The 19,979-nt window shown below is 37.1% G+C and overlaps 1 protein-coding gene across 7 annotated transcripts in view; it reads left to right on the top strand.

Annotated features, from left to right (window-relative positions):
- The window catches only part of ERBIN (erbb2 interacting protein), a 116,314-nt gene that overhangs the window by 53,964 nt on the left and 42,371 nt on the right, over positions 1–19,979 (top strand). For all 7 annotated transcript variants that reach the window (XM_058864922.1, XM_058864925.1, XM_058864920.1 and 4 more), the window contains exons 5-8: positions 148–345; positions 3,254–3,371; positions 16,658–16,736; positions 17,450–17,539. In XM_058864922.1, coding sequence (XP_058720905.1) covers positions 157–345; positions 3,254–3,371; positions 16,658–16,736; positions 17,450–17,539 — 476 coding nt within the window. In that variant the 5' untranslated portion in view covers positions 148–156. The remainder of the gene's footprint in view (positions 1–147; positions 346–3,253; positions 3,372–16,657; positions 16,737–17,449; positions 17,540–19,979) is intronic.

The following is a 19,979-nucleotide window of genomic DNA, read 5'->3' as shown; positions in this document are numbered from 1 at the left end:
AAGAAAATGTGTACACAAATGTATATGCAGGTACATATATATGTTACTTCTTTTCAGTATTTAGCAGCCAGTGGAAGGTTGAGAAACTGCATGTGAGTATTTCTGAGGTTGTGTTGGTTTTTAAATGGACTAATTTCCCTTTTACAGTGCCTGAAAATGACAACAAAGCGGAATTTGTTTTTGCGGCTGGTGCCATGCCGCTGTCTGCGTGGAGAGGAGGAAACTGTGACTACACTTGATTATTCTCACTGCAGCCTGGAACAGGTGCCCAAGGAGATTTTTACTTTTGAAAAGACCTTGGAAGAACTGTATTTAGATGCTAATCAGATTGAAGAGCTTCCAAAGGTATGTTGGATGATTTTCCTTTTAGGTACACTTATTAAGTCTTTACTTCACCAGCATTGTAGAAGCTAATAGTGTCTAGCTTCAGCTTTTGGGCTGTACTTTGCAATAAAGCAGCCTTAGTAGACTGAAAGTTTATGCATTTGAGCTGGACTGTTTTGTTGTATGAATTGGAATGAAATTGTTCAAACAACAGTTCCAGCTCAAGAGAGTTACAAAGCAGAAAAGACTGGTTAATAAATCTATTTCTGTGCACTTAGAAGTGGGTAGACTACCACTTGCCTTGGTCTAGTCTATAGTTTAATTATCCATGTGATTAGAAAGATTGCCTGAACATTCATCTTTTGTTCCTTTTTGGGGTTGTTTTTTTTTTCCCCTTAACTGCAGGGACATGTAGTAGCCAACACCTGCTTCAAGTTAATGGGATTTAGAGATTTAGAATAAGTCATACTTAAAGGCATGTTTCTGAGAACTAAAGATTTTTTCCAGCTTTTAAGTAGTTTTGCTCATTATATTTTGTTACTCTTTCAATTTTCAAAAGAAAACACCCCCACATAGAAATTCAAATGCAGCGAAGATCACAAGCAGAGAGATTAGGGGTAGTGAAGATGTAGTCAAAGTAATTTTTATTCATTTTACCAAAAGTTTGATAATTAAACTTCCATAGAAGAACTTTAGGAAAGGCTTGTAATATTTGAAATTATCCTAGCCAATATGGAGCCAGAGTTTCAAGCTGTGTATTCCTTTTCCATTTTATTTAGCCTTCCAACTTGAAAAAGGCTGTTAATTAAGCCATTTCAAGTATGAACGGTGTGATACTTATCAGGCCCCCTCTAGTTTTCTGAAACCCTGTTAAGACATTCCCAGTCTCACCTTTCCTCTTTGCCTCTTGCAAAACACAAGTAGTATTTTGTGATCTGGCCTTTGTATGCCACAACACAACTCTTTTGGGGCTGTTAGTCAACCTTACCAATGCAATGACCCATAAGTGTGGCTGTTGGATTTTTTTTAATTGCTCTGAATCTTTTCAGAATTCCAGCTAATTTCAGAGCTCGGTTCTTACAGTACAGTTCCTTAATTTAGCTGACCTGTTGAGGACACAGTATGAGCAAACCAGAGGAAAGAAAGGTTGTGGTAGAGAAGGAATTGACTTTACATGAAATGTTGGTGCATAGTCTCAGCTTCAAAACTGACAGTGAATTTGAAATTATTTCATTCTATATGCTAAATCACATCTGAAAAAGTACCCTATTTACTCCAAATGCCATGCTGTGCATTTGAGCTGAAAAGCTCAAACAAACAGTTTTACTTTTCTCTCTCATTCTGATGTTTGGAAGAAATCAGAGTTCTGTTGTAAAATAGTCTTTAATTATGTGGCTTCCTGCACTTCATTTACTACTAGTAATTATGAGTACATAAACACTAAAGAAGAACAACAGAAGGAACAACTGGAAAGCCAACATCATCATCCCTTCCTCCTCCATTTTCCTTTAGGGATCTTGCAATTCCTTGTGCTGCACGTGCCTTGACCTGGGTTATCAGAGAAATTTCTAATGATGCCAAGAGTTTAGATTATTGCTTTCCAGGGAAACAGTTTAAGTATGTATTTTTGAAATAAGGGAATGGCTCCAAAATACCTGAGCTCATCAAAGTATCCTGAGTGACTTGTAACTCTTCAAAGCCTTTATGATAAATGAGTTCTAACAGGCATATTTCTGAAGAATTGGAAGCAACAGTAGACAAGTTAAAGCTCATTCCTATAACTGTCCATCTTGCTAATTCATGTTGGCTTTTGTTCTGGGGTGGTATGTGCAAATATTAAGGAATGGGGCTTGTTCGGTCGCTGGTTCAAATAATGGCCTTGTCGTTGAGAGAGACACAAAGAATTTTGGTCAAACTGAGCCCATTGGTATGATAGTGATTGGAATAATTTTTTTTTGGTCAGTGAATACTTCCTGGCTTTTTATGATCTCTTCTCAGAATTCCAAAAGAGAAAATCACTGAGTCCAAGGTATTTATGCATGATCTTATCCAAAGTTGTCATGAAAGGAATGTTCAGCAGAAATTGTTCAGATAAATATTTTCACCTGCTATCTTACTAAATCTGTTTTAATGTTATGTGTAAGTTTCCTGCATATCTTTTGAGGTTTTTTTTCTTCCATTATGTTAAGATTATTTGCCCTATGTTGTCAAAATGTAAAGCTTTTAAGGAAGAGTCTCTAAGTACCCTGAATTCAAGAAGAGATCTGGCTCTGATCTAGTATTTGGTAAAGATGTTAATGCATGTATACACAAGAGATTAGACAGTTTTCTGTACTCCTAGCTTGAACTTTGACTAGTTTCAATATTTTCACTAGTCATTTTTTTTCCAAAATTTTCCCAACTTTTTTGGGGTTTTTTTATACTTAAGGTAGGAAGTGTGAATGGGAAGAATATTAGAAGATGTAAAAAACGTAAAAAATTTATACTTTTAGAGGAGCTGAATACCTACTGAAATCCTGTGTTCCAGAGCGATTTGACTTTGAAATATGTCCATCATATTTTTCTTTTCTTTCTTGACTAAACTCTACTTACGTTTGGGGTGTCACATGGTCTGTTATAGAAAATGTTTTGCAATGTTTGCAGGCCTATATGTAACTACAGGTCACAGTTTCTGAGATCCTGGAAGCAGTTTGTAGGAAGTATTAAGCATAGCTGCTGCCTTGTGACCATCTACATTTTTTTTGCTTTCCTAAGCATTGTAATATGAGTCAATTTTCAATGAAACTAGTTAAAAAATTTTGGTAGTCAAAAACTCTAAATAACCTGGTCTTCGTGCCATGAAGGTGAGATGTTTACAGGGGTTAAAAACAAAAGCTATATAGAGAAAACTGAAAGAAAATAACTTTCACTTTTTTCTTTGTTTCAATAGCAACTTTTTAACTGTCAGTCTCTACACAAGCTGAGTTTGCCAGACAATGATCTAACCACATTGCCAGCATCCATTGCAAATCTCATTAATCTCAGGGAACTGGATGTCAGCAAGAATGGTAAGTCACTTTGCTTATTGTATTGAGGTAACTAGGAGGCGAATCACCATTGACTGTACAAAGACACTAGTGAAACTATGATTTCTAGACGCTACGCAGCTAGTAATTTTAAAATTACTACTCTAAATCCCTGCTTACAATAAAAAGATGCTCTTTTATGATCTGGTTGTGATATTTGCGTCTCTTAGATTATTTGATTTGTAGGTAATGCTGTCTGGCATTTTCTCAAAGTACATAAGCTCAAATGTTAATTAGTAACTTTTGTGATCTTTCACTATACTGAAGAGAGTTTTCACAAGAACTTGTAATTTTTGCTGGATTTTATTGGTATAATGTATTTCATATGAAAATTGGTTTGGGTTTATTTTAATAAGCTGTTGGAATATTGTAGTATAGTAGCACTTGGCTTTGCTGTCCTGCTCTGGGGATGGTAACTTCTGTTGCATGGGGAAGTGTATTTATGTGTCCATAAACATGATTTGGTTCACTTGTCCAACATTTTAAAAATCCATCATTCTCTGTGAGTCAGACTTTTACAAGTTATGAGATATTGGAAGTATTGTATGCATGGGATTTTACTGATGGTGCTTCTCTGCTAAGCTGGCAGATACGTGGAACTGTGTAGAAAATGAAATAACGTTGTCATTGAACTTAGTTGTGTGATGTATTTGAGAGAGAAGATAAATTATGCTAATTGAGGAGCACAGAATAGTTTTGTCTTACTAACTTAAAGTTAAGTAAGAGGATACCTCATTGAAGTAATACTTGAAAATAAGAGTTACTTAAATATTCCAAAGATTTTGTCATTCAATTTATTATGTTATTTGGGCTGCTAACTAATTATGACTTCACAAAGAGAAGTGAGTTCTGCTTTACTAAGAAAGCATTCCAGTTGCTGATGTGTTGGTATTTTCCTGGATTGTTTGTTGTAGCCCAATCTATACTTAAACTGTCACTCTATTATCTCTGCTTAATGAACACAGCATTTAGTGTGATAAATTGACCTGGTTGTTACTGATCTGTTCCTGGTACCAGTGGATTGATAGTCTTTCTTAAAGAATGCTGGCCTTAAACTGTCACAGTAACACACAAGAGAGAAAGAATCATGTTTTTGTCTTGGACTGAATTGTTTAAAGTGTTAGCTGTTTGCAAGTTCTCAATGCAGAAGACTTAAAAGCAGCAAAAGGGGATTTGTGTGCTGCTGTTGGCAAATTCCATAGCTCATGTACATAAATAGTCAGCTGAAGCTTGTCTATCTAAAATGTCACGGCCCTGAACTAAGCCTAAAGAATTCAGTGCTGAAAGAGCACTTGTTCCTCTGAGGTAGATGATATGCTATCCCACTAAAATATGAATTTCTGTTATCTAGAGGTTGGGTTTTTTTAACACCCTTCAGAGGAATAGCAGGGGATACAAGCTTATATAAACTACTACCATGTGCCTGGTGTCAGACCTACCACAATTTGGATAGCTTCTCTGACTGGTGTTGCCCATAAAAAATAGTTCTGAGGTCACAAGCTTGTTTACTGGGGACATCTTGTCTTCCAGTAGCTCTAAAACCTCTATAAAATTAAAAAAAAACAAATTAAGAGTCCCTGTTTGTTCCCGCTGGGTGACGAAAGAAATAGTGCTCTTTATTCTCTAGTAAATTCGGTATTATTTGAGACCTTGTTTGTTGGCATAAGTGCCTTTTCCTTTCTCTTTAGCTCACTGCTGTTGCAACCATGGAAAATTTTTCTGTTGACAATTGCAAGCCTACTTGCCTCCCTTGTGTCTGTTTTTCTCTTTGTAAGAGTTTACTGCTCGCTTTATCATTGTTCTGATGGGTGTCTATAATAGACCCAAATAGGTATTTTACTACTTTTCTAAGACTAGCAAATTTTATCAAAATCTGCAATTCTTCCTTTTTCTGTTACATCTCAAAAGAATAGAATGTGGAAGCAGTGGACTTCTGTGAAAAGAATTGCTTTAATTTAGTTTATAAAAAAGCCGTGATTAGTGGAGATTAGTCCCCGAAAGTGCAGGATGATGAGAGATGCCAAATTCCAGAATAATTCAGTGGTTTTCAGATTCCGGTGGTTGTAGCAAGTGAATGGTGATAGTTCCTCTACTGAAGTACTGATATACCATTAAGTGTTTCCTTCTGAGATGAGCTTGGCTAAATCATGAAGTGCAGATGCCTTGACATCAAACATGCATTTATTTTTAAAGGCTGTATTTTTAGAAGAACATCTAGAATTAGTTTTCAAATACCAGTATACATGAAATATGATAGGACTTTCACATATTTGAGATGTTTCTGGCATGGGCATAATCAAAAGTAAAGTATTTAGTTTTCTAAAGAGCTAATAGGAAAATGAAAAACCAAGCTTGAAATTTAAAATGTTTCCAAATTACCTAATGAATTATACTCTGGCTTACAGGGTGAGACCAATCATATGGGAGACCATCCAGTTGTCCAAGCAGAATTATATGCATATATAAACTCATGGATCCACAACTCCAGGTGTTCATGAGACAAACAGTCTTGTTTATTATTCAGATCTCATTTAAATACCCAATTCAAATCTCCCAGGCTACAGCTGTTGGCTGATATCTCTCTCCCTGCCCAGCTTCCTGGCTAGTGGTGTGCTTACTTCTCAGCTTGGACGGGGCTGGCTGTGGGTCCCCTGTAACTTACCCAGGGACATGTTCAGGCATGAACTAGGCTAACTGGCTTGGATTTGTGTTATGGTCAGATTTACTTTGTCCAGTCCAGGCCAACAGTACTGTGACAATGCTGTGACACTTAATATTTGTTGGTTAGATGAAAGATGAAAATTGCTGAAATTTTCAAGGTTGCAGATTCATTTTGTGTAAGGTGTTAGTCCAAGAAAACAATCTTTATGGTGCTTTAATAGCATGTGAAAAATCTTGCCCTTTTAATTTCTGGCTTAAATGTGTTTGATTTCATACACCTACGCACAATATATAAAACTCTATAACAGAGACACAGCAGATGTGCAAGTACTGATACTTAAGAATATTTGATAACGTTTTATCAGAACATTTATACATCTCATCTAGCATTCTGTCTCCAGTGTTGACCAAAAGTAGAAGCCTAGGGAAAATTTAGTAAAATACAGGAAGCCCGGAGACATGCATTGTTTCCCTGTATGCTTGCAATGTGCACCACCTTCTCTTACTGGGCCTCCTTGAGCCAGACAGGGTGGTTTTTTTTATTTACAAATCTGGATTTGACTACTTCTCTCCCAGTTTATCTACTGTTCGAAGTGATGTATGTTTTGAGACATATGCTGAGTTAGAGCACAAGCCTGTAATGGTTCCAAGTTGAGGGACATACAGGAGTCTTTGTACAAGAGTGTGGTCTGGAATATATTATCCATGGCTACTGAAGTGGTTGTGGTGCCTAAAAATACCAAACTGCTCCTATATGTGCAGCAAACATAGATTAGAGTTAGTCTTAATTCTGCTTTTATTGTTGGTAGTAGTCAATAAATTCTGTAGCTCTTTGGTAGTGAGGACATCAACTGTCCTTTTATGGCATTTTAACGTGATTCCCAAGGCTGCTGTGAACCCTTAATATCAGAAGTATTTTGTTGCTTCTTTCCAGATACACCTCAGCTTCAAAATTTTTAGTTGAAGCCTTGTTCTATCATAGTTACAAAGATGAAAAGATAATTGAACAAATGGTTCAATAAATTAACTGTGTTCCTATACCAGAAATTACATTCTGCACTACACAAAGCATTGAGACATGTGTTTCCTCTCACTCCTGTAACCTGGTGGGTTACATCTTAAGTTGCAGCATACAGAATGTGAGACAAGTGTAGAAAAATTAATTTAATTAATTTTTTATTTTTGAGGCTAAAGGAAATCAAAACATTTTTAATCCTGTGTGGCAAATTAATTTATATATTGACAGCTGTACCAAAAAAAAACCCACCCTCCAAAAAAACCCTGCAACACCACTCTTCACCCCTAAATCAGAGTCTTTTGGGGTTAAACTTTAGGCAACAGTCATTTCCTTGTGGCTGTGGCATGCCAGCCTTAGCATGCATCTAGGGCAATGTGAAAGGCTGTCAAGGAAATACTTTTGCCTCTTCTCTGAAGAAAGGGAAAGTGTTTATGTGTAGTGGCTGATGGCTTACCTAAATGTACAGAAGAGTTAGATTTACAGGTTAGTAGAATCAAGTGCTTTGAAAGGCTGGAACATAGGATGAGGTGACCGCTAGGAAAACCAGGCTTTTCTGGAAGATTGGGAAGTGCACTTGAAATTGCTTGTGTCTGTGGGGTTAGTCTAGTGGGAAACACTGAGATGATCTACTTTTCCCTATGTGCAGGTGGTGAAAGAAAAAGATTGAATTCTTAAGTTCCATATTATTCAGGTCTTTGGAGGATTAAACAGAAAGAAAATTACTAGCAAGACCAAGAATAATAACCTGGGGCTTTGGAAATAACAGTACCTTCAGTAGTATCTTAGATATTTATTTCACAGTGATGTTACAGCAAATTTACTCATGTCAGATTGTTAATCTATATTACAAGGAATCTTCATGGAAAAATAGACAAACTAAGCCTAAGACAACACTCCTCTCCCCTCAACCGCCTGCCTTCAGGAATATCTGCCTATGAAGTTATTCCAGTAATTTTAAAGAGTTTTGTTAACAGATGCAAATTTAGATCAAATATGTTTTTTTCAATGTTCTAAAATAATCTGTTGATTTGGCAAACCATCTTTAATATGCTCTGTGCCAGAATTTATGGAATTGGAGAATGAGAATTCAAGAAACTATCCAGTTTTGTGTTGCTCATCTGGTACGTTTAGGATTATGGCTGTTCCAAGGAATTGAGAATTGTTCATAGTAATAGAGAGAGACAGATCCAAGTTTTGTTTTCTGCAGGAAGAAGATGGGAAGATCCTGAATACAAAATTACTTGCTGTAAATTTGCCGTTTCTCTGCTTATACTGACAGAGAGGCAGACAGGACCAGGGTTTTTAAATCATGCGTGATAGTGAAATAAAAGATAATTGATTTGCTGTAGAGTTCTGAGTCTGTAGCTCTGTGATGGTGTATCACTGTATGGAGGTTAGAAATGTGCACTAAATCTAGGCAGCCCTTCTATTTAAAGTCTTTTTTCAAGCATTTGTAGTACTTTTTCTTAAATACATTCTGATTGAAGGTACTGAAAAGAATTTGTCTGTTAACCATAAAATTATCTCTGTGAGAGAGGATGTGAATGGAATAAAATTTCAATGGTGATAAGGTTTTGAATGTGACATTTGCATGTATGTATCTGAAATTCTGAAATAAGTTTATTAAAAATGTGTCCCTGGACTCAAAAGAAATGTTTGTAACAAAAGAAAAGGTATTGTAAAAGTAATTATGGGGTTTGTAGACGTGGATTTGCATGTAAAGACAGCATAGAATAGGATCACAGAATAGAATGATTTGTGTTGGAAGGGACTTCAAAAATCATCTCACTTCAACTCCCTTGACAGAAACAGGGACATTGACTAGACCAGGTTGCTCAGAGTCCCATCTAACCTAATCTTAAGTATTTCCAATACAGCTTCTCTGGGTAGCCAGTTTTCACCACTCTCACAATAAAGATTTTCCTAGCATCAAATCATAGCCCCATCCATCCCATGTCCTGTCACTACTTGCTCTTGTAAAAGGTGCTCTCCAACAGAAAGTACTGTCCTTTAGCTGCTGGTCTCCCTGAAGATGACTATACAAATTTAGTAGAATTCTCTTCTTTTGGTTCTTAACTACCTATCCTAGATTCTTCTCTTTCTAGCTACAGAACATCATATCTATTTTTAAGGGTGTATTGGTAGCTCAACTCCTGCTCTGAGTTGAGACAAGAGTTTGTTCTCCCTTGCCTTGTGAATTAGCTGGTCCTACTTGCTTGGGTAGGATGTTAATTACTTTCAGCTCCCAAGGATTTAAAGGAGCGTTATCACCCTGCCTGTGTGAAAGCTTAATCCCAGCATCAATGGCCTGCTCAGATTCCCAGATAGTACGCGCTGCCCAGTAAGTGTTTTATGCATCGCTTGTCTGTCTGGGAACACTTAAACCCATGGCACTCAACTCTGCCTTTGGGTTCTAGCAGGGCTCCCAGATTCTGGCATTCCCTGTAGCTGAGGGTTTGGATGGCTCCCTGAGACTTCAGGAAGTCTGTTCGGGTTTAGGCATCTGTCTGGGGAGGCTGTGGGCTCTCTGGGTCTCATGCTCAGCCCAGCAGTTGCAATGGGTAGACACCAGCTTTGTTGCCAAGAAAGTTTGCTGCATGCATGCTGCATGTTGACCACTGTAGGATGGAGCAGCTCCTCCTGTGTGCCCTTTCTCATGAACTGACATGCATTCCTCTGGACCACTTCCTTCTAAAGCCACACATCCTGTTCCTCACACTCCCAGTTACACTCACAGGACCTATTTAAGTCTCCCATGATTGCTTGCTCCTGGCTATTCCTTTCTCCACTGCAGAACTGCTCTCCCTCACTTGCAAGAACTGCTGCGACTTGGCCATTTCCTGGCAGTCCTGATAGGTCTCTCAGCTTTTACTCAGTTTTCCTTGACTCCAGGAACCTGCTGCCCAGCTCAGACCTAGTGCTTACTCTGCCAAGAACTTACCATAGGCACCAGCGGTGTCACCACTGTCACTATGCCTTGCCAATTCACCAAGAGAGCAACTTTTATCTTTATTTTTGTAACAGGGTGTGCCGTTTTGAGTGACAGTTGTCATGTAATAGCTAAAAGTGACTGGACGCATAGCATTAATTTTGCAGTACAGGGTAGTAGGGAGCAGGGCAGGTAAAAGCAAAGCAGCTTCCAATGGTTACATTTTGTGCTTCTTTTGGTACTTGACAGCATTCTATATGTTAATTAAACATGATTGAAAACCATGTTACTTTGGAGATGGTCCAAAACAGCATTATGGCCACAACTGTTGTCAACAATTCTGCTACTGTTCCACATTTTGAAATTTTACCCTGCCCTGGCATGTGTTAGTTTATGTAAATTAGTGTGTCAGGCATATCTTCAAGGAGCCTGGCTGAATTACTCAAGAATTACTGGTGATCCCCTTTTTCCACAGAACAGATATTGAGAAACCTTTCTTGCTGCTCATATTCCTTGTAATTTACGTTATATAAGATACATGGTTAGAACAAGCCTAGAAAGACCTTACTCTAAAAATTTAAGGTCTTCCAAATGGTTTGAGGAGGAATGCTTGGAAGACTCTTACGTGTCTGCTGCACTGTCTTAGCTGTGCTAGTACATGTTTATAAAAGCAATAAAAAACCCAAATCTGCGAACCCCAAAACTGTAATTGGAAAGGTGTTACTGCTGTCCTACAGATGAGCCTTGCATATGTAAACCTGAGATGCTGGTGTGTCTGAAACCAGCTGCAGCAAGGAAAGAATATGGGAAGGTGAATGACTGTTCAAAAAGTAAGTGTGGGTGAGCCAGTACTGTGCATTGAATTGTTTGGGTTCTGATACACTGCTTACTTTGAATAATGAAATGTGCTGAGTTTCGTTCAGAAGGTATGCAGCAGTCTCACATTAAATACATAAATATGTAAGTATATAGAATGTGACTGATGCTATAAGTTTTCAGTTGAAAATTTCAGGTTTTGCAAACAGACCTTTCATATTTTTGGGAGACTCGTGGCATATATTCTTTAAAATATTTTGATGTCTTAAATCCTTATGGGCTTTAAGGACAGTTGTAGCAGAGGCCTCAGGGGAAGAACAAACAACAGCTTCTCTTTTTGTGGTGGAGCTGCTTGCCCAGAAGTTAGACCCAGGATAAACAGACTAGCTGAGGGAAGAAAGTAGGTAATCATGCAACCTGAACCTATATGTTTGCCTCTGTGTTCTCTGTACTTGCAAGGGTGCAGAGTGGAGTAAGTACACAGCAGCCTGTAGTTTCATGTATTTTTCTCCAAGAGAGCTTTTTAGTGTGTCTGTTGTTTGAAGAGATTTTTTTTTTTCCCCCCTTGCATTGTCTACCAACTGAGAGATCTAGCTGCTGCGGACTCCTTTGGGAACATCACCCGTGTGGCTTCTAGAGGTTTCACCATGTGTTAGTGATTTTCTTCCTGTGTGCATTTTAGGGATTGAACCAATACTTTTTCCTTGCTCCTATTTAAGCTTATTTAAAATTTTTCTGTGTAAGAAGAGGTGTAACTCTCTCCTAGTAGCACTACAAATCAGTAGGGACTGCCACTTCTGTACAGCAGTGGTGGTTTCTGTAACTGAGTCTGGACATGCTAGTTTTAGCATTTGTTTCTGAAATAAGGTATGACCACAGTACATGCTGCAGAGCAAGCCTCCATCTGCATTAGGGTTGAAGCAGGAGCCTATAGGGCTCTCAACACTGAGATCCATTGCAGTAAAGGATTCTGCCAATAGTGGATTTGACTTGCACAATTTTCTATAGATACGGAATTGCCAGTACTTGGGTGAAAAAAATCTTATCTGATGGAGAGAAAAAAATGTCTATTTTTTCTCCTGCTCTACAAGTTACACTGACGCTGGTGATAGGAGAAGATTGTGCTGTGTTGGGGAAGAGATAAGTGTAACTCCAGATGGTAAAGGGAACTCCAATTATGCTTAGTTCTTAATCCGGGCAGAAGGACATTTGAGCACACTTGCTGTGACAGACTATGCAAAAAAAAAAAAATTGTTGCTCTCCAAGGAGTTAGAAATCAGGTGATATTCTCTATTTCAGTCATGTTATGTGATCAAGAACTGAGGTCGATTGCCCCCAGATTTGTCTGTTGACCCAAAATCCCTGTATGACCTTTTTAGTATGTCCTTTGGGCACATGCCACAGCTGGTCTTGGATCGTGATTGAATATCACAAGGTTAGATGGTGAAGTTTTGCCAGTTAAGAGTTCTGGATGATGAACACTCTCTGCTTTTGGCTTAATCCATGTAAGAATTTTAAATTTCTCTTCCTTACCTTATGGCCAGACTTTCTTAAATATTCTTTCAGGGTTTGTTTGGTTTGTGTTTGTTTGGTTTTTTAACTTTTGTTTGGTCTTTTTGCTTGTTACTTTGGGATTTTTTTTTGTTTGTTTTGTTTTGTGGATTTTTTGGTGGGAGGTTTTTTTTGTGTCCTTTTTTGGAGGTGGGTGGGGGTTTTTGTTTGTTTTTTGCTTGCTGTTTTTTGTTTGTTTGTTTTGTTTGGGGGGTGGGGTGCTGTTGTTGTTGAGGGGGGTTGTTGTTTTTGATAGAAACTGGCCAGTGAGTTTAAGAGTGCTTGAAATCTGGGAAAACAGGGAGAAAGGAACAGACAGATAAATGGTAAAAGCTATTACATAAATCTTCTGTGGTAAACTACACTACAAAAAGAACTTTGCTCCCAATTCAGTTTGGATCTGGTGGTTAAAAATGATCATCAAATTGTGTTTTCTTCTGCTGTGCTCTGCAGGTGTTCATGTCCACAGGCACGATGGTTGGTAATTTTTTGGAAAATGATGAGCATGGTCTGTAAACCAGTTGAGCACTGAAATATGTTGGACACAGTGATTGTTACCATCTAAAGTACAAAATGAATGATATGTTGAAGAACCTGTCCATACAGTGCTTTTCAATGAAAGTGGAATAAGGCTGCAACAGACCAGGTGATCTGTTGCACTGTCTTCTATTATCTTGAGTATCAATGTACAGAGAAAGCACTAAAAACCCCAAACAAAAGATGTGATTTAGAAACAAGTGTGGATCTCAATTTGTAGTACTCAGCTAATAAGAGGCTTGTGGAAGGATTGGCTATCTAATGGATTAATTAGCACTGTATTAAAAATGAGTGAAGACAAATGTGGTTACAGAATTTCTTAAAATTTGCTGAGCTTCCTTAATTGGAAAGAAGATTCAGAACACTGAGGATGGATGAAAAGCAGAAAAATAAGCAATAGTTCCTCTTACAAAGCGCTCTTTACAACCCTGTTTTCCTTCCTTCATCTCTTTTTCTCATGTCTCTCTGCCTTATTTATTCTTCTTTGTACTTGCTTTTTGAATTTTTCTTGGTGGGAGAAATGAAAGAACGTTAATCCAACAGTAAGTACATGCTTCTAGCATGCAGGAGGATTATAGCTGAGGGAAAGGGAGTGGTCACAACATTGTTATATAGCCAGTTAGTAAATGCAACTTCCTATCATGTGGTAGAGAGTATATTTCATGCTGTCATTTTCAATATGGTGCTGTTTTGAAAGATGGCTAAATGGCCATCTACTGAAGTACTGAGTGAGGCTGGTTAAGATGGTATGTACCATAATGATTCTAGTTTGAAGAAGAAGCAAAATTAAGGCTCCCTCATTGTTAGGTTTCTCATATCAGTTGAATTTCTGTTATTCATTTGTTGTTTAAACAGTTGCTGCCTCTTGCCCAAGGCATAGTCAAACAGGGGACTACTGTCGTGTCCCCTGATTATGTGTAAAAGCATGCTGATTTAACACATCTGTATTTGGAGAGCTAATATTTTATTTGGCTGTTCTTTTGAGAGTAAGCTTACATTGATATCCTCCCCTCTCACAGATGTGCTATGTGTTTTGATTTTTAGGTAGTTATCACAAGTTTAAGCTGTCTCTACTTCCATGAGTTCATGACACAGAGAGTGGAAACTAATATTAATATTACATACGTAAGGTTTATAATGTGTTGGACTAGAGCAATCTTTCATTCAAGGCCAGTAGTGAGACCATCTCTCAGAAAAACTAAGCTTAGAGAATCTCTCAGTGTTATTCTAACAGCAAAACTAAGGGAACAGATTGAGTCTGAGACAAGACTCGGCCTCCAAGGAAGAGCTCAGCAGTGGTTTACTCTGATTAATGTAAATGCTTATTTTAAGAAGGTAAATTTGTATCCTTAGCAATAAAGAGGTCTTGATTTATTTTTTGGACACCAAAAGGTCACTTCATACAAATCATCTGTAACTTCCTTTCTACAGGCTCAGGTTACTGCGTCGTGTTAGATACTTTCCATGTATGGATATTCTTTTTGCTGAAAGCGGTTTATTGTTACAACTAAAATTGAGATCATGTATATTTAAGTTTCTTGGAAGTGTGTTTCTCTTTGTAAGAGTATATGACAGCAATAGATAAGGTACAGTTCTAGTCTGTCTTTGGTAGTTTCCTAACCTTTCTTGGACTTGAAAATAACATTACTGCTTTACAGAAATGAAACTTTATAACATTGTAAATATAACCTTTTTAGTTTGATTTTGTGTTGAGTAATTAAATTAATTAAATTAGTATCCCATTGCCATCTTCTGCTTTGACTCCACTTACAGACCCAGTAAACTTCACATGGCTGAACTCAAACATAAGAACATGCGCGCACACAGACACACACACATATTAAAATATATGAAAAGCTATATTCTTATTTATACCTGTGCATATGCAAGAACATGCATGTTACTTAGCCAGAAGTGTCAGAAGTGTTGGCCTGTATTACCACTGATGGTTCTGTACTTCCTGGTCCCTTCTGCTTCTGAGTTTAGCAAGTTATTTCCCAGGATGTCCATGAAATTTAGATGTATTTAAACACCTGGATTAACTGAATGTCATGGTTTTTTTCTTGTTTTTCACCTTGCAGTAACAGGGCACAATACCTGCTATGAGTCAAAAATAATAGTTTCAGCGGTAGTATGACAAGTTTGTCTGTCAAGAAAGACCTAAAAGTCTAGTTTGAAGGAAATGGTGTCACTATTTTAGTTGAATTTATGGAAAAGTTTGCATAGTGGCTTTATCACTCAGTATCACCAATTGCTTAAAGTTTGTATTTTGTCATTACTTTTCTTGTCTACTGCCATCTCTTAAGTCCTGATGTACTGGGTCAGTCTTGTTAGTGCACAAATATGTTAGTGCACAAACGTTAATGCACGCTTTAAGCTAACATCAAATATTCTGCAATTTCTTATGTAAGTAAAAATATTACATGGCAGTAGATGCTTTACCACATGTTCTCAGGCCAGATATATGGAGAGACATAACTAAGTTCTGTCGGCCAGCGTGAATGAGAGTGTGATGCTGCCCTTGTCTTTCTCTCATTAACAGCTGTACTGTTAATGTTGTTTCATGCAGCATGAAGTTTCGTGCTCTCACTAATTTACAAACAAGCTTTCACAGAGTATAGTTCCTTCTTGCCAGTCTTGGTCCCTCAGTTCAGTTGCACTTTCCACATACCTGATAAAGCACTCACAAACACAAATATATGCATTAGCTCAAAGACAAAGAGCTAAGGTTTGGTAAGTGGGAAAAGAAAAGTAATTTTAAACTAGCTTTATTTACTAGCAGATAGGGCTTGGGTTTTTTTGCAAATCTTAATCCAAGTAGGAAGATACCAGTATGAATGGTTATTGCATTTAGGACAAACATATTTAAAATAAAAACACCTGTCCCAGGGTGTAAGAAGATGTTGCAACAGTAACTACAGTTGTGATAGCATTGGTTTTATTTTAATTTTTTTAACAGTGTATATATAGTAAAGATGGAGGTCAAGGTTTTTTGTAATGGTTGATTCAGTACTGATTTCTTTCTGATGTGGTAGATAGATACACATCATATTCAAGGCCTGCTTTATCAGTTTCTGACAAATACAGGTTTGGCAGATATGTGGAATGCAGCTCCACTCTGGCATTTTCAGAGATAACCTTGGCAAAAAAGGAAGTTGCTTATTGTTTGAATTTTAAAACATAAGTGTGCCTGGAGCATTTTTTGTCCTCCTCTCAAATGATCTAGAAGCTAACAGCAAGCATACATCACATTTTGGGGTGGATATCTGTTCAGTTCTCTGAAGCTGTAAAACTACTTAAAAATTTGAAACCTTACCGTTTCACCTGGATGTTATACAAGCCATGGATTTGATAAACAGATCCTGTTGGGATCTTCATGCTACCAAGTGGCTGCCTTTTTTAAAATAAATTATATTGGGACAGAGGTTCTCATCTTAAGTACATTCCAAAGCACAAGTACTTCAGTATTTGGCAATAAGCAGTGGGAATTTAGTGTACTGGGTGTTTGTAGCTTGGTAAGCTGCCTGCTAACCTGAAACATGAAAAGCTTTAGGAATAGTATAGTTAAAAAAAAGATGTTGCAGAAGAGTATTTTTTTAATGAAAGCTGTATGTAAAATGTGACATCAGAAAAATAGTTCACTAGTTGCTAAATGAATCAAAGTTTTTACTAATGGTTTTACGTGCATAATTTTTATGCATATGGTAGAGTCTAAAAATTAAAGGCTGTTTTTCTACCTCTTTCTGTATCTTGCAGGCATACAGGAGTTTCCAGAAAATATAAAAAACTGTAAAGTCTTGACAGTTGTTGAGGCAAGCGTAAATCCAATTTCAAAGTAAGTTTTAAAATTTTTTTATGTTTCATGCAAATACTACTGAGTCTTGAATTTGCCCCAAAACATGTGACAGCCCCTGGAGACAAGAGGAGAGTTCCCTGTGAAATACATTTGTTAACCTTGTTGCTGCCTTGTTGATCCAGTATAGGTATCTCATTAAAGTACTTTGCCAAAGTTAATAGGCTATGTGGACTATCCTTCATAATGCCGTGTAGCTTTGTCAGCTTGTTAAAATCCATCACTTCTCTGTGACTGTAGAGGAATGTGCAGAGTTTTCTTAATAACAAAAATTAATTCTGGTTTAATATGCATTTCTTCTATAGTGACAAAATTAATTTGCCAGAAATCTCCACTGCCAGAGATACAGCATATCTCTCCTGGGGAAAAAAGGAGTTGTGTATTTTTAAATTTATCCTTTTGTTTTTAATTAATGCCTTCTTCATATTACATGTCAGAAGATCATAATTTTGTAGCAAGACTACATTTATTCATAGTTTTACTTGCCTGTGGACATTATTCTCAATACTTAAAATAATTCTGAAACTCATCTTGTGAGAACAACTGTCTAATGTGACTTTATAGAAATTCACCCCCTTAAATTAAATTTTATCAATATGTAAGACTTCAGTACCATACCGTTGCTTAAGAAAATATGACTTAATGCCCTGAATATAATTGAAACTAAGGGACTATGTTATTTTACTTCTACATAGGCTGCCAGATGGTTTTTCTCAACTGTTAAACCTAACACAGCTGTACCTGAATGATGCTTTTCTTGAGTTTCTGCCAGCCAATTTTGGAAGGTAAGCTGAACATGACACTTAATATATACATTTAGCTTTAAGTTTCTGCAGAGCAGTTTCTTCTGGTTCTGAAGCGAAGTGGGTACTGAAGAAAGGGAAGACGCGTACATTATGAATTTGCAATAGTTACAGGGAAATAAAGCCCTGAATCTGTATCAGCAGCTTTTAATTTTGACTTCTGAAGGACAGAAAGAATGCTTATGAAGGGTGTAAAACTCATTTACATTCTTGTTCCTTTTCCAACACTAGTCTGGTAAGTAAGGAAGATTACAGTTTTTGAAATTTTTGTTACTTGTTGTATAGTAATTGGAGTGAAGCATATAATGACAACTGTAATTCCACTTGTCCTGCCTGTCCTGGATGCACAAATTGCTTCATGTACAACTGTAACTCTCAAGTCCTTTATTGTCAGGAATATTTCTGGAAAACCTGGCATATTTATGGTGTGCTGACTATGCAAAACTGTTACATGTCATAGTTTTAGTACAAGATAAATACTAATCTGCTTCCTCTGTAAAATAGATTAAATCTTGGGAGCAAGAGTGAAATGGTAATATTCATACAAGGAAAATTCCTAGATGAGCATAGGTCATGTTGTCCTTATCACTCTGCTTTTAGCCATTTCTGCCGTTTCCCCCATCTATTCTTATTTTATGGTCTCTTTTCCTAGATTGTCACTTTCCTGACCCATCCCATGTCCAGCAAGCATCTCTTTCAGAAAATACATCCATTACTTAAGCAATCATGATGCTGAGTGAAAACATTGCCTTAGGCTGTATAGTTATATTTGGGTCAGCACAATTTGCAAGAGATTAGCACAGCCCCCAGATAACACTGCAGTAGTTAGGCAGATCAGGAGATAAGCAGTGGAACATAAGCACGGGTGCTCTCCACTAGTGACCATTAGTTTATTAGTCATCTGTGACCAGAGGTGTTGGCTTGCTCTTCTCTGTTACCGGTCATTCCCTGATGAATGATTAAGAGCTCCAGATCTGCTACACATTCAGCTATCAAAACATCATAATGCAGAAGCATTATTGTCACTCTTTTTTCTGGTGCACAAAGTTTGCCTTTCAAAAGCCCTCATTAAGACTGAAGAATATCTGTAATACGTATAATCTTGTTGGAATTCTAATGATTGTCTATGTTTTTTTCTGTTCTGTTTTTTAATACCAAATGGCAAAATTTTCATAGTCAAAACAGGCACTATGGATGAACTTGAAGACTTCAGGTTGATACAGCTGATCGTTTAAGTAGTTAATCTTACGCATAATACACATTAAAAATTCTCATAATTTTTTCTTTGTCACTGTCATCTTCTATAATGCTTAATGGTAGTGATATGGTGAAGTCATTAATTACTAAATCAGTTACTGAAGACAACTTGAAAGCCAATTCTCCATTGTAGTGTTTCTCTCGATTGTTATGAAGAAGTTATGCCTTGTTAAAATCTAGTGACTTGCAGCATTCTGTTGTATACCTAGGAGAATGAATTTGAAGTATTCGTGTATGTTGTTTACCTGCTGAAACAGGGTTGCATAGAATACGTAGTGTTCTACAGAAGGACAAAGTTTAGATCAAATAAATTGGAAAGCAATGAAACATTAAAATACCATTTCAAAGTAAGGTTTACACCCCTTTGATACGGAATACTTCTCTTCTGTAAGTGATGAGACTGCTCTGCCATCCCACAGTTTTACAATTAGGTATAAATACTTTCTAGTCCAGTGTCTTATAACTTCTGCTTCAGAACATGGAAATCTTTTGTAAACAAAAAACCCCCAAACTCTACTAGAGGCTTTTGAAATGTTTACTCTCATAAATGACAAGCCTTCAGTTTCTTCCAGTTTGGTGCATTACTTTTTTTTGTATGTGGCCTTATAGCTATTACTTTACATTATTTAGGAAAATATGAAGCAACTGAGTTCTGTTGTCTGCTCTTAACTAGCAAGTATTGTCAATAATAATGTCTCCTAAAAACTAAGCCAATACATATTACAGCTAACAAGGTTTTTATGTTCCGTTATGTTTATGTTTACATTTATGTTTATCAGAAACCTGATTTCTTACATCTCTTTCTCTCTGAGTGTTCATTGTTTCTACAGTTTAATTTCTGCCATTGCTCATGAGTGTTGTCCCCCGTTCTCTCACCTGCTGTATTTGTAATGTTCTCATATCCCTCATTTTATTAGACTAAATAAAATTCTGTTTCCTTCTGGTGTGGTAGGTTTTCCTTTGTGTCTGATTATATTAATATATCTTGGAATGGGTTTCGGTTTTAATTAATCTTCTTTTTGACAGAGGATGATGACATCTATAGCTATATTTAGAATTCGAATTGAGATCTCTTCATGGCTTGTACAGTGTCATGATTATCTTCCTGTTGCTCTTGGAAATGTCTGTGGTTATGCTCCTGTGTTCCAATCATCCTTTTTGCAGC

Source organism: Poecile atricapillus, chromosome Z (genome assembly GCF_030490865.1).
Source record: "Poecile atricapillus isolate bPoeAtr1 chromosome Z, bPoeAtr1.hap1, whole genome shotgun sequence".
Lineage (NCBI taxonomy): Eukaryota > Metazoa > Chordata > Aves > Passeriformes > Paridae > Poecile > Poecile atricapillus.
Note: the sequence above shows the minus strand (reverse complement) of the source record. Positions and strands in the feature narration are given on the sequence as shown.